General features: G+C 35.3%; 1 protein-coding gene across 4 annotated transcripts in view; it reads right to left on the bottom strand.

Annotated features, from left to right (window-relative positions):
* The window catches only part of LRRC69 (leucine rich repeat containing 69), a 138,159-nt gene that overhangs the window by 12,515 nt on the left and 109,381 nt on the right, over window positions 1–16,263 (bottom strand). For 3 of the 4 annotated variants that reach the window (XM_007488087.2, XM_007488086.2, XM_007488088.2), the window contains one exon: window positions 7,957–8,136. In XM_007488087.2, coding sequence (XP_007488149.2) covers window positions 7,957–8,136 — 180 coding nt within the window. Of the gene's footprint in view, window positions 1–7,956; window positions 8,137–16,263 lie in introns of those variants that run through there. The other variant, XR_465202.2, reaches the window with a different exon arrangement.

Genomic DNA, 16,263 nt, shown 5'->3' on the forward strand with positions numbered 1-16,263 from the left:
TTTAAAGGCTGATTGTGTTTTCACACATTTTGTAGTGAGGCTCACTCAACTGAATCTCTTTTGAGGGCAGTTTTAATTACATTACATCATTCAATGCAGAGTTGAGAGTTCATTTTACAAACTTTTCATTCCCTAAACTCCTCAGCTTTAAGAGGATCTGGGGAAATGTTAAACTCAACTAATGTAACTCAGAAAAGAAAACCATCAAATGTATATCTTGGGCATGGGGTGACTCAAGTGTTTTGTATGAGATTTATGAGAATTTTTATATTACCTCCAGGTCACTAGTTCAAATGTGGCCCAGGTTGGTAGTGACTAAAATGAGATTTATCTTTTTTTTTATTTCAGGGTTTAGTCACTGCTATAAAAAATAATTGTTTTAATACTATTGATAACAAACCAGATATGGTTAAGCAAACACACTGCATTAGAAATATGAAGTATTCCTATTATTGTTATAAGAATGGAATAAGAATAATTCTAAAAATTTTTGTTAGAACTATTAAAGGAATAGGAAATTTTTTTCAAAAACCATTTTTACACACCACCACAATATTTCATAAGCTCAGTACAATACAACAAGACAATGCTAGAGACAACATGGTGGTGCTCTGTGGATAGAGTTTTGGAACTGGAATCAAGAAGACCTAGGGGGCTGCATAGCAGGGACTTAGATAGCAGCAGAGCAAAGGATGCTCTCCTAATCCCTATACACATAAACAAAAAAAGACAATAAATTGCTTCAAATAAAAGAAAGCAGAAGGAACACATCTCAGTGGGGTGAGAGGAAATAGCAGCTCAGAGAGCAGAGCAACCACAAGAACTGGCAGAACCTGAAAGAGTTTAACACACTACAACTCCACCAAAGGCAATGAAATGATGGAAGAGAAAATTAACCCAATCCGAGCCACTAGACACAAGTTTGGAAGGCAGAGAGGGTGGGAAACCTATAAACTCTCATGTGGCAGCAGAGTGTATGAAGCAACAAGGGAATAAAGTGGGAGACCAGGAATTAGAGGAACCTACTCAACCTCATGTGGCAGAAGAGCCCAGAGCAGGGGACCTGCCCAGTCTAATTCACTTGGTAAGGGTAGGGAATCAGAAGAGTGGGGCTTGGCCCAACCCAGCACTTGAAACAACAAGATAACTGGAAAGATAGGGTATTAATCTAGCTGGACAAAATATCTGCAAGCCTCCCCAGAGCAAGCCAGCAGGACCACCTCCTCAAGATACATGCTACATATGCTGGTGGAGTTGTGAATTGATCCAACCATTCTAGAAGGCAATTTAGAATTATGCCCAAAGGACTTTAAAAGCCCTTTGATCAAGCCATACCACTACTGGGTTTGTGCCCCAAAGAGATAATATGTACAAAAAAATATATACAAAAATATTTATAGCCATGCTCTTTGTGGTGGCAAGAAATTGGAAAATGAGAAGATGCCCTTTGATTGAGGAAAGGCTGAACAAATTCTAGTATCTGTTAGATGGAATACAATTGCACTAAAAGGAATAATGAACTGGAAGAATTCCATATGAACTGGAACGATCTCCAGAAATTGATACAGAGTGAAAGGAGCAGAACCAGGAGAACACTGTACACAGAGACTGAGACACTGTAGCACAATTGAACATAATGGACTTCTCTACTAGCAGTGATGCAAAGATCCAGGACAATTCTGAGGGACTTTTGAGAAAGAACTGTGGGAGTAAAAACACAGAAGAAAAACATTTGCTTGATCACTTGGTTCAATAGGGATATGATTGGGGATGTACACTCTAAATGATTACACTATTGCAAATATTAATATAGAAATAGGTCTTGAGCAATGATACATGTAAACCCAGTGGATTTGCTCATTGGCTACAGGAGGGGGGAGGGAGGGAAAGAACTTGAATCATGTAACCAAGGAAAATTATTCTAAATCAATTAAATAAATAATTTAATATATATGTGTGTGTGTGTGTGTGTGTGTGTGTGTGTGTGTGCTACATAAAAAAGACAGATAAACATATCCCAGGCACCAGTGAAGAAAACTGCAAACTTGGACCAGCGCTCCCTCTACCCCAGGAACAAAGAAGAACCCCAACAGATAGATATAGTAATGGGGGACAGTGAACAAACAACTAGGACACTGTGCAAAAAACAACAACTTGACCTTAGAAAAACTTACTTTAGTGACAGGGAAGATGAAAATATGAACTCAGAAGAGGACAACAATGAAAAAAAGAAACATTTAAAACCTCAAAGAGGAAAGTGTAAAAGGATGCCAGGCCACAAAAGGACTCCTGGAAGAACTTGAAAAGAAATTTTAAAACCAAATAATAAAAGAATTGCTAGAAAAACTCAACATCTGGGAAAACATTACTGAAGAAAACAACTCCCTAAAAACTAAAATAAGACAAAAGGAAATGGAGGCACCAAAATACATTGAAGAAATAAATGGACCAAATAGAAATGGAGGCTAAAAAAACACACACACAATAACATTGAAAAAAAAAATCTCTTTAAAGAATAGCACTGGTCAAATAAAAAAGAAATACAACTCAAGGAAGAAAGTAGTTTCCTAAAAATTTGAATTGGACAAAGAGAAGCTGATCAGAAAACAGTAAGGCAAAATCAAAAGAATGAAAAAAATAGCAGAAAATCTAAAATACATCACTGGAAAAATGACCAACCCGGAAAATAAATCTAGGAGAGATAATCATTGGAATGCCTGAAAACCACAATCAAAGAGCTTAGTCAACATGTTACAAGAAATAATCAGGGAAAACTATCCTGATATCCTATAACAAAAGGAAAAAATTAAAATTCAATCTACCAATCATCTCCTGAAGGAAACCCCAAAATAAACCCCAGGACTATTTTAACCAAACTCCAGAATTTCCAGGCCAAGAAAAAGTACTACAAATATCCAGAAGAAAACAATTCAAATATCATGGAATCACAGTCAGAATTATACAGAACCTTGAAGCTTCTATATTAAAAGACCAGAAGGAATAGTATATGATATTCTGAAAGGCAAAGGATCTAAGACTACCTCCAAAAATTAAATGCCCAGAAAAACTGAGCATAATCCTCCAGAGGGGGAAAAATGTTTTTAATGAAACGGAAGAATTTTAACTTTCTTAACAAACAAACAAAAAAGTTGAAAAGAAAATCTGATGAGCAAATTTGAACTCAAGAGGAACACAAAGGGGAAAACATAAGGGCATGGTAAGGTTGAGTTGTGTACAACCATATGTGTACATATATATGTATGTATGATATCTGTGGCAAGTGGTGCAGCATCAACAGCTGAGCTGGAGGGGGTCATATCAGGCTGGAAATTCAGAAACTCAATCTCCTGGGCTCCTGTCCCTTCCTAAACTCAAGCCCGTTCCTTGTCTGGCCTTAATTTATCTGACTCAACCATGTGGTTACCTGGGACCATGGGTTATCTAAGACAAGATGAAGTAGAGGTAACTTGGCTAGAGACTTTGAGTTATATAGGCTAGAAACCTTATTTCTCTTTCTTTCTCTTTGCTAATAAATACTTATAAATTTAGTATAAAGACTAATTTTTATTCATTACATGTCTAAGAAATAGAGTGGTGGATCAATGCAATGTATTAAGTAATCAATACATGGCAATCAATGTCCTTAGCAATTTCATGTTTGATAAATCCAAAGATCCAAGTTTTGGGGGAAAGAACTCATTATTTGATAAAAACTGCTGGGAAAACTGGAAAGCAGTATAGAGACTAGGCATGGACTACAACTCACACCACATACTAGGATGAAGTCAAAATGGACACTTGATCTAGAAATAAAGAGTGACACTATAAACAAATTAGGGGTAATATGGTAAAGTTTACTTGTCAGACTTATGGATAAGGAAAGAATGTATTACCAACAGAGACACAGAGAACATTACAAAAAGTGAAGTAAAAAAAATTTTGATTACATTAAATTTAAAAAGTTGTGTACAAATAAGATCAATGAAATCAATATTAGAAGAGAAACAGCAAATTTGGAGAAAATAATTTATAACAACTGTCTCTGACAAAAGCCTCATTTCTCAAATATATAGAGAACTGAGTCAAATTTATAAAAATACAAAGCATTTCCCAACTAAAAAAATGGTCAAAAGATATGAACAGCCAGTTTTCAAAGGAAGAAACTAAAACTATCCATAGACCTATGAAAAAAAAATGCCCCAAACCACTATTGATTAGAGAAATGCAAATTAGAACAACTCCAATATACCACCTGATGCCTATTGAATTGGCTAAAATGTCCAAAAAGGAAAATGAGAAACATTGGAAGGAATGTGGGAAAATTGGGATACTAATATACTATTGGAGTAACTGTGAACTGATATAACCATTCAGGAGAGCTATATGGAATTAGGCTCAAAGGTCACAAAATTATGCTTATCTTTTGACCCAGCAATACTACTACTATGTCTGTGTCCCAAAGAGATCAGAAATAAGAGTAAAGGACCAAAATATTTTAGCAACTCTTTTTGTAGTGGCAAAGATTTGGAAACTAAGGGGTTGTCCAACACTGGGAGAATGGATGAACAAGTTGCAGTATATGGCTGTAATAGAATATTATTGCACCATAGGAAATGATAAACAGGATGATTTTGGAAAAACCTGGAAATGAGCTGATGCAAAGTGAAGTGAGCAGAACCAGGAGAACAATGTACACAATGACAGAAATACTCTGTAATGATCAACCTTAAATGATTAAACCATGATTTTCAGCAAAGCTAGTCTCAAAAATAACCACAAGAGCCTTATAATAAAAATGCTATCCAGAGGCAAAAAAGGAATTGTTGGAGACTAAATGCAGATCAAAGCATGCCATCTTCCACTTTATTTCCTTCAGGAGGTTTTATCATATATGTGATAGGTGTCTTCTATTACCACATGAGCAATAGGGAAATATATAACGTATGAAAAGTATGGGCATAATACATAGCAGAGAATTTACTGCCTTGGGGAAGGCAGGAGTGACTAGAGAAGGAGAAAGTCTGATTTCTAAAATTTCAGAAAACAATCATCAAAAATTATTTCTACATGCAACTGAAAAAAAAAGATTTTGGTTCATAATCCTGCTTCAGACAATTATTACCTACGTGACTGTAGGATACACCATTATTTAAACTATGTCTGTTTCAGTTTTCTCATCTGTATGATAAGAATAATAATATCTAGCCCCCAGGATGGTTATGAGGTTAAAATAAGAAAATATTTGTAAAGTGCTCAGGCCTTCCTAACTCCAACCCCCATGCTATATTCACTGCTCCACCTAGCTACCTCACACCTTGGTTTTTTTTTTCATTCTTGCTGATTTTCACAGATCACTTACATAGCATGACTTTTTACTTATTTATAGCTATTAACAAGATCTTAATTATTTACTATGTGATTGCTATGTGTTTCCTTTTAAATAATCTATTTCCCTTTAAAGAAAATATGAAAAGGAATTTCATCTCCAATATTAGAGCATCACCGGTTAGTTCTTCTTTGAATTTAATAATGTGCTACTAATGTTCTTTGTCATATATTTTCCCCTTAAATATTGAAGTCTCTTCTTAATCATTTTCTTGCTAAGCTTACTTGAATGTCCCTCAGCTTAGTTGTGTTTATATTTTCCAAGATGATTAATAATCACTTCTCTAAGATAAATTTCTGCCTCTCTTTTAATTTTAAATATGCAGTTTCTTCATTTGTTCTCCTCACCTTAGGCTTAATCTTTCTTTCTTTCTTGAGAATATGAAATACCCCAAGACTGAGAAAATCCAAGAAATACTCACTGAGATCTATTTTCACTACTGGAAATACTCTGCTTCCTAACCTGTGATTTTTTTCTAGTATTTTCTAGTATTTAAAAACTTTATGAGTAAAATTGCTTTCTCATTATTACTCACCTTTACATTTCAACACTTTCTCTCATCATTGAGAATAAAAATATATGCCAGATCTATAAACCTCCATAAAGATTCACCTCTCTTCAACCCCCTGAATTTACACATTACTAACCATATTCAACTCTTTTTTGACTTGCAGAAGCCTATAAAAGAAAACCTATGATATAGCAAGAATGATAGATATTAATAAATGAACAATCCAACTAGTCTGCTAGTACTCCAAGAATATCAAATGAACAAAATTCTTTCATAAAAGTGGGTTGAGTTCTTTGTCAATCCTATTAGATAAGTTCTATTATTTTATAGATTTATATCATTTTACAAAAGAGGAAAATGAGTCAGATAAGTCAAGTGACCAAGAGTTACACAGCAAGTAATTGTCTGAGGCTAGAATTGAACTTGGGTCTTCCTGACTCCAGGCTACTACCTGTCTGCTACCCAGTTGCCTCTGGAACCAGTTTTAGAAGGTCGATATATACACTTTCTTCATACTTCATCATGATTCTCTCAGAAGTAGCCTGCTAATGTTCTCCAAATGGAAATGTCACCTGGGGCACTTTAGTTATGTGCAAAACCATGATTATATTATAATGTCTAAAACCTTACAAGATGGGCAAATCAAGAACTATTTTTATGGGAAAAAAAATCTAAGTATAATGGATTTTTAAGACTTGCTCATTTACAAAAGTCCCCTACAAAATTCTGTTGGAGGATTTTTCCATGGCATAGATATGCAATTCATGATCTAAAATGAAAATAAACTGTAAAATATGATTTGTTTTGCAGAAATTAAAAACATTTTTATAGGAACGCATCTATCCAGAAAGAAAAAAAAGTTACAATTTTGTGTAGCCTTAGAGGATTAGAATTTGCTATCTCACTGAATCTTTCTTTGGGCCTGAACTGATTTAAAATGGGTCCAGACAAGAGAAAAAAAATCTGATATCCCCCTCCCCCAATAAAAATGAGTTTTCCTCTAACCTCTCTACAAGAGAGCTGGTGTAAGAAGTGGTTTAGCTTTAGATCACAATGGAATTTGCTAGTTCAAAGAACTAAACAACAGAATAAAAGAGGTCTTATCGGTGCTTATTCACTATTTTTCCTTTCCCTCTTCTTTTGAACCTCTGCCTGAGAGATGAGCAATTAAAGTAACAAGGATCCAGAGAGAGGCATCAACAGCATGACCAGTGTTGTACATTAGTAACCAATGCCAAAGAGTTATCAAGACTCTTGCACTGATGATTGAACTCTTACTTTCCCTTAAATACATAAAGTTGAATAAGAAGTGAATGCCCCTCTCCCATTCATTTCTATTAATTTTAAGAGTGTGATAACAGGATTTCTCCAGCCATAACATGAGATTTGGGTGAGAACACCCAAGAACCAGGAGAAAGATATTGTCAACTGTCTCCATGAAAGAGTTCTAATATCTAGTTTCTTAGATTTTATTCCATTTACAACAAACTATTTAAGCAAAACATACTATCTGAATTTATAAATGACTTGGAAAGTGGCCCGAGACAGTGGAATCCCCTAAAGAGTTGGGGTGTGTAGTCTGATAAAAAATAGATTTCTATTTTGATATCTGGATAAAATCTTATTTTATATTTGAGTCAAGGAACTCAACTGATAAGGGGTTAAAACATGAGCCACTTCAGAGCCAAGTACATGAAAGTAACAGCCACTTGGGGGTATGGAAAGTCACTTAGCTTGCTCAGGATTCTGGATTTGCTATAAATTGACTCTTGCCAAGGTCCCTATATGGGAAGAATAGAAGTTCAGGCATTTGTCAACTTTGAGCACCATCCATGAGCTAGTTAAAATATAGTACTCTAGACAATTTAAACTCCCTTGATTACTATTTACCCTTAAATATGCAGCTATATAACCTTTAACTAAAATTAACCTAATGGTTGCTTTGCATGTAAAGGGAATGATATTGAGCACAATAATCATATGTAAAAACTTAGATAAAAGTTATCTAGTCTCAAAAGAATTAGTACATCATTCAAATTCATAAAAATAGCTAATTTACCTTTGCTTGATGTTTAAAAGTTACACATTTTATATCTGGAAATAGAACTCTTTTCCCACATAATACACATGTCCTCTTCCTAGCAAGTATATTTAAGATTTCTGGAAAATCTTCTATGCCTTGCAGATACCATGGATCCTGCTCAGTCATTTCATTCAAAATATATCTTGCTGTGATTTCCTATAAAATTTAAGGAAAAAATCAAGTTCTAAAGATTATTTTCACGTAAATCACATTTTAGTCACTGCATTATGTTACAAAAGTAATTTGGTTTAATCAAAAGCTCTTAGCAAATTTAGAGTATGAAGTCTTAGTAAAAAAAATAACAACAACAAAAACTGAAGACCTTAGAGGAAGTAGGGATGTTTGCCACTTGCTGACACAAGACATGGGTTTCAGAAAAAAAAAAAAAAGACAATTTTGGAAACCAAACAGTTGGGTGAGAGATTACTTGAGAATGAGATCTGGATTTATAGATGGACAATTGCTTAAATGAGGGAGAAATTTGTTACATCCACAAAATTGGACATTATCAGGGTAAAATATAATGAAGAAAGGCAATAGATATACCCAGGAGATTAACAGGAGCTAGGATCCAAGAAAGGAGCTAAAATTTAAAACATGACCTTGGGTAGCTTGTGAATGAATGAACAAAGTGTGGTTAACAACTAGTACTCCTATTTCAAAGAGCCAAATTTGATCTCAATCATCTGATCACAACTGGATTGTTATAGAGGGGATTCACACTTCAGGATAGGATTGGAGTAGATGACATAGGACTTTCCAAATCAAGGATTCTGGGCTTTCATGTATGATTGACTAATTAATGAATTTAGCAACAAATCACATACTGTCTTGAAGTGTCACTGAAATATCTAGTTACTTTCACTAATCATTAAACATTTATTAAGGGGGAAACCGGGTGGCTCAGTGGATTGAGAGTTGGGCCTAGAGATGGGAGGTCCTGGGTTCAAATGTGACCTCAGACACTTCCTAGCTGTGTGATCCTGGGCAAGTCACTTAACCCCCATTGCCTAGCCCTTACCATCCTTCTGCCTTAGAACCAACACACTGTATTGATTCTAAGATGGAAGGTGAGAGTTAAAAAAAAAAACAACCAACATTTATTAAGTACCTACTATGTGTCATGCACTAAACCAATTGTTGGGGATACAAAAAGGCAAAAGATGGTTTCTGCCCTCAAGAAGCTTACAATATAAAGCTATATTATATATACCCATTCACATATACATACTTATATATACATACACAAATACATATGTACCCAGAGCTGAAAACAGTATTCCTAATGTGGTTCAATTAGCCACAGAGTACAATTAATTAATATTATTATTAATTATTAATTATTATTATTATTAGCTATTAATATCAGTCAAGCATTTTTAAGTCCTTTTTATGCTCCAGGAATTATGGTTACTAGCAATTATTGTTATCTTCCCTGGAAACTATGCTTTCCTAAATGCAATGAATCATCATATTAGCTTTTTTTAGTATATGTGACTTATATTCTTATATATAACTTATATTCTACAAACACACACACACTATTTGTTATATGGAATGGCACTTTGAAAGGGGAAGGAGGGGAGACACTTAGAATAACTATGACGATGTATAAAACAGAAGATAAAAATAAAAACTTATTAAAAAGAAAGTAAGCTTCTAGAAGACAAGGATTCTGGTTTGTTTTTTCCTTAATGTCTGTTTTTATCCCCATAGTCCCTGCCATATGGTGTTTAATGAATCCTTGCTGCCTGTTGCCCATTGCTCTGCCTTTAACAAAAGTGTAAGACTTTTTTTATATATCCCAAATGGATTTCATATTATTAGATGTAGACCAACTCTATTGTTCAGTGTGTTAGCTATCCCTCCCAGCACTGTGTCATGTTCAAATTCTCCTAGACTGATTTGCTCTATAGAATTTAATCCATGTGATCCTCCCCAGCCTTCCTCTGAATCCTCTGATATCTATCTGCTCTCCCAAAATATGGTATGCATGCTAGACTATGCCTACTCTCCTTATCTTTCTTTATCACAAACTATATGAAGAGCCAGTCCTTTTCCTTCACAGGTCCATCAATTCCAACCTTGAGCAACCAGTTACTCCCTTTGGAGAGAATCAGATCCAGAATATAATTGCTGCTTTTTGTTTCCTGAACCTTTTGAAGTTTGAAATAATCATTAAAGCATGTCATGAAGTTAGTAGTCACTCAGCTTTTGGCAGAGAACTCCAAAAGACATCTGGATAATTAAAGTCTCTCATCACTACTATATCATGCTTCTATACTAGACTTTTGATCTGTTTGTTGTACTCTTCAGTTATTTCCTCTCTCTGTCCAAGTGATATGTAGTTAAAATCTGATGACAAAATAACTACTTTTTCTTCCTCCGGTAACTTCACCCAAATATTCTACACCATGTTTCTTTGCTCTATTTCCTTGATTAGTTTATGAGAATGCCTTCTAAATGTTACCCTTACCATTCTTAACGAATACTGATCCTGTTTATTTTGAGTAAGGTATATTCATTCTGAATCATATTCCAATTTCATCCCTCTAAGAAATAGTGATTAGTTATGAAGTCAAATATACTCAAACCCAAATGCTTGAGTTAGAATCTCAAATTCCTAATGCTCATTGCCTAATTGGGGAATATTCATGTACAGGAAACAGAGACATAAATCAAAATAGAAAACATGGCTTTACTATTGGAACTTTCCTGAAATTTGTCTCCTCTGAATTTGGTATTTTATTTTCTCCCCTTACTTAACATTTGAAGTCTTTAGCTGGATATACATAAGCAATTTTCTCCTTTCAGTAACCTTTTGAATTTAGAGCCCTTAAAAAAACTTTACCTTCTGTCTTAGAATAAATTCTAGGTTTTGATTTCAAGGCAGAAGAGTGATAAAGGCTAAGCAACTGGAGTTGAGTGACTTGCCCAAGGTCACAGAGCTAAGAAGTATTTGAGGCAAGATTTGACTCCAGGACCTCTAGGTCTGATTCATTATCCACTGAGACTCTTAGATTCCCCTGAAGTCCTTTTGAGTAGGGGTTTAAATCCCTCAGGGTAAGACCCCAGGTAAATGTATTCCTATGTTCTTCTTTAGACTATTCCATTTTGGTCAAGAGTCAACCTTTCATGGTTCAGAAATTCAAACTCCATTCTCAGGGACCATTTTTAATCTTAGCCACATGTTACTTCCTAAATTACTTTTTTTTATCTTCTCCACCTCTTGTCTTTAATACACACCAATGTGGAAAAAATAACCTCTGTCCTTTGGTCTTTAAGTGCTTGCCTGATACTTCTTTATCTTCACAATACTTTCTAGATTCATCCTCACTGTGACATTTATGGCCAAATGAATCACTATAAGTGGGCACTAGTCATATATTTTGACATATCTTGAGAAGTTCTCTTCTATTTATTGAACCTATGTCTGGAGTGACAACAGGCCTCCATATTATTGTTATAATGTTGACAAATCTATGCTTCTATACCTCACAATTGTAAGTCATCAATATACCACTCTTCTTCCTCTGACCTTTGCTTAAGAGCTTTTGTGGCTCTGCTTTATCATTCAGTGGAAGACAAGATAGCTTAGAACTCTAAGCATGAGGCTCCTTTATTTCAAGAATGGCTTGAAATTAATTTAGCTCCAACTGTACAGTTGTCCTTTTCTTTTGCTTTCACATTTGCATGGCATTCTTCTATTCTCCAACTTCCTGACAGGGATCAATTCTTCTCTCTGCCAACTTCAGATCCATTACGGTTCCTCCCAGTGAAGTCTCACTTCTGTTTTTCTAAGGAATATTTCATGTTCCCTCACTATCTAGATCATGGAGAGGCATTCCTTAAGTTCCTTTGCCTTCTCTTTTGGGAGGGGACCAATTTATACTTGGAACATAACATTTCCTCATGCCTCCTCCAAAAAATCACAGGCCATCCCCTTCCCCACCTTCTAAGGTGTCTTCAAAAGAAATCTCTTTCTCATCACTAGTTCCTTTCTATCTGTCAAAAATTGTGCAGTTTTCTCCAAATATCCTTCCCCCAGAAAAAAAAAAACTTTTCTTTTAATCTTTATACCATATTTAGATACAATTTTCTCTCTCCCTCTTCTCTCTTGCTCTCTCCCTCTTTTTTTGTTCTCTCTCTCCTTTCCTGTCCTCCCCCCTCTCTGTGTGTGTCACTGGCAGGCTTCCTGAAAAAAGTTGTCTATAGATAACTCAATGTCTCTCCACTTTCTCACTGATGTTTGTTCCTATCACTCTACTAAATTTTTTTCTTTCAAGGATGAATTATGACTTCCTAAATATCAAATTCAATTACCATTTTATTCAGAGTTGAATCTCTTTGCAGCTTTAACATTGTTGAACACCCCCCCTTCCTACTATCTATAATCCCTCCTTCTTTGTGTACACAGACACTAATCACTCCAGGTTCTCTTCCAATCACTCTAAATTTTAATTCTCTAATTCTTCTTATCTTTCTCAATTAGTGTGAGTTTTACCTTTGGTCCTGTTATCTTAATGTATGCTCACCTTTGGCAATCTCATTCATTGTCATGACTTCAATGACCACTTCTATACAGTAAAAATCTCTATCTTACAATATATACTATACTATAAGGTCAACATAGGTGTGTGATTTAGACATAAAGGATGGTACCATAAGCAAATTTGAGGAGAATGGAATAGTTTACCTATCAGATCAATGGGTAAGAGAAGAATTTATAACCAAACAAGAGATAGAGAGCTTTTCTATTAAGTATATTAAGTTTAAATTTTTTGTACAAACAAAACCAATACAACCAAGACTAGAAGGAAAACAGAAAGCAAGGTAAAACATTTACAGCAAGTAAAATAATATGATCAACAATATAAATCATTCACCAATTGACAAATGGTCAAAGGACATGAATAGACAGTTTCTAGAAGAAGAAATCAAAGCCATTGATAATCATATGGGAAAAAATGCTCTAAATGACTCTTGATTAAAGAAAAAATGTAAAACAACTCTGAGGCATACCTCATACCTACAAGATTAGTCAATATGACAAAAGGAAATGGATGAATCCTGAGGGGCATGTGGGAAAAACTGGGACACTAATGCACTGTTGATGGAGTTGCGATCTGATCCAACCATTCTGGAGGGCAATTTGTAACTATCACCAAAGGGCTCTAAGTATATGTGTATACTCTCTGATCCAGCAATATCACTTCTAGATCTGTATCCCAAAAATGTATTTTTTTAAAAGGTGGGGAGGAAGGACTTACTTATACAAAGATATTTGTTGCAGCTCTTTTTGCAGTAGCAAAGAATAGGAAATTGAGGGACCACTCATCAATTGAGGAATGGCTGAGCAAGTTGTAGTACACAATTTTGTTAAAGAATACTGTGGTGCTATAAGAAATGGCCAGCAGGAAAATCTTTGGATAATCTGGAAGGACTTATATGAACTGATGCAAAGTGAAATAAGCAGAACCAGAAGAACATTGTATACAGTGACAGTAATATTTCTTGATGAAGAATTGTGAATGATCTAGTTATTCTCAACAATGCAGTGATCCAAGATAATTTCAGAACTCATGATGAAAAATATCATCTCAGCTGTGAGAAAGAACTGATGGAGTCTGAATACAGACTGAAGCATATTATATTTTACTCTTTCCTACTTCTTTTCTTTTCATATGAGATATCTTCCACAAAATGATTAATACAGAAAAATGCCTTTTATGATTACATATATAAAATCTTTATCAGATTGCTTAACATCTCATAGGGGAGAGAAGGGAAAGGGAGTGCAGGGGAAGAGAGGGAAGGGAGAATAAATTTAGACCTCAAAACTTTAAAAATGAATTTTAAATTGTTTTTACATGTAATTGTGGAAAATATTATTAAAAACAAATGAGGAAACCCAGGAAAACAGGGTTAAATGACTTGACCAGCTAATAAATATCTGAGGTCACATTTGAACTTAGGTCTTCCTAATTTCCAGGCCAACATTCTATTCACTGTCCTACCTAGTTGGAGATGTTCAAATAACTTAGTCCCCCATTCTTGATTTGTTGTAATCAGTGCCAGTCTTACAACTTGTCTTCCAAACATTTCACTTATTGTCTCCTTTCATCCAGGTAGTCTGAAGAATATTCTAAATTATATATTTCTTCAATAAGAACTATGTCTCAGGATTTTGTCTTAGTCTCTCCTGGTCTACAGCTTTGCTTTCTTGTAAATAGGCATTATCCCCATGCAATATGGGAATACTATAATGTGTAATCAGTGTCATGATTATTAGCTACACTCTACACTATTTAATAAAACATACGCAATATCTCTACCATCAAAGAGTTTATAAACAACTGTGGAAATTGTTTCCCCTGTCAGGAAAAATAGGGCCTGGGGATGTGAGCGAGGAATTGCCAAGAAGTCTTTCCAGGGTTATTGAAATGATCATTCCTGATATCATGGATATAGGCCCAGTAATCTTTGAAATCTTGGCTGTAGCAGTTCAGTGATATTAATAATATTTTTGTATGTACGCTAAGAAACAACTACACCCAGGGGCCACATAAATCAATCAACCCATCACCCTATCAACTGGGATTTATTGAATCTAGTATGTGCCCTGTGCTGTTTTGGCTCAAAAAAGAAACACATGGTGACCTGGAGAAGGTCACTGAGACACCATTCCATTAAAACCAATAGAGCTACAACTCAGGTGGAAGTGTAGTCATGAAGCCTTGAAGTCACTGAAAGAGTTGCTGTGGATCATAGAGTCCATTTACTCAACTTACAAACGAGGAAAACCAAGGAATAGAGAGGTGAAATGATTTCCTAGTCCCTCCTCCCCTATCAGGTCACATTGCTTGATCTCCCTGACTACTGATATCAGAGACAAGGTCTATTTTAAGCCATGTGAATTTTAAAAAGTCTCCATCTTGGTCTAGCACCCAAAAATTGTGCACACCCACACTACACGGGCATGTGCTAGTCAATGACAAATCAGAAATAACTAACTGCCCACCTGGGCTGTCCTAAGCCAAGCTAGAGCCAACCATTGGATTTGTGAGACACAGGAAGTGAGGTAGGGAACAGCCTCTGGAATTCGCGCACTTCCTGTGGAGAGAGCGAGACGGGAGTTGGTGTTAGGAGCTTGGACAGGGAGGACGCCCGCAGACAGCTTTCCTTCAGATCATTCACGTGAGTTAAGGACTGATTCTTTCCACCTTGGCCCTTTGGGCCTAAAACTCCCTCTGCCTTGGTCAGAGGTTGAGTAGCCCCTTTCCCTTTTCTCTTCTCTCCTTCTCTCCCTCTCCTTTCCCTACTCCCAGTGTGATTAAACCTCCATAAACTCCATTCTGACTTGAGTGCTTCATTTTAGGAATTTCATAAGTAAATTCCTTGGCGGCCATTGTTTAATATTACATAAATCCTGTAGCCACATTCATTTTTAAACATTACAGTTGCTCAGTCTCCCCTTATTCCCTAAAATTTCTACCATTACAGCCATTAAACTCTATGAAATAACAATGGATTCAGGATAGAAATACCAGCAAGAAATTAAGCTGTCTTACACGATTCATAGCAGTATACTAACATAGCAGTATAGTAATCAGTATAATAATGTACAATGATCAAATGAATGGATTAACTATCATCAGCAATGCAAGGATGCAGAACAACTCCAAGGGACTTATGACAAAAAAGGCTATCCACCACCATAGAAGTCATTGATGGAGTCTGAATGCAGATTGAAGCATACCATTTTCCACATTATTTCCTCCACGAATTTTCTTTAGTTTAAATGATATGTTTTTGTTTACAAAATGATAAATATGGAAATATGTATTATATGATAACATATATAAGACAGATATAGTATTACCCGCTGTCTTGGGGGGGGGGGGGGGGGCGGTGAGAGGAGAAAGAGAATATATAAAATGCTAGAAAACAATTATTAAAAATTGAATCAATCTGTAAAAAATAAAAAATGAAATGGAAAAAATTGATAGAATTAATGCCATACCATTTCCATAGATCTTACCATGATCTTCAAAGAGTAAGATCTTACTATCCTCTTACAATTAGTTACTAATAGACTGGGGAATAGGAAGAAGGTAGAAGGCAGAGGTTTTTAACTTAGGATCCATGAACTCTTTTTATGTTTTGCCAACTATATTTTGATATAAGTGGTTTCATTTGCAATCCTATGTATTTTAATGAACTTTTAAAAAATCTTTTGATATAGATTGTATCTTTCATGAATCTATTTTTCAGTTCATTCTC

The sequence above is a fragment of the Monodelphis domestica genome, chromosome 3 (genome assembly GCF_027887165.1).
Source record: "Monodelphis domestica isolate mMonDom1 chromosome 3, mMonDom1.pri, whole genome shotgun sequence".
In the NCBI taxonomy this organism is placed as follows: domain Eukaryota; kingdom Metazoa; phylum Chordata; class Mammalia; order Didelphimorphia; family Didelphidae; genus Monodelphis; species Monodelphis domestica.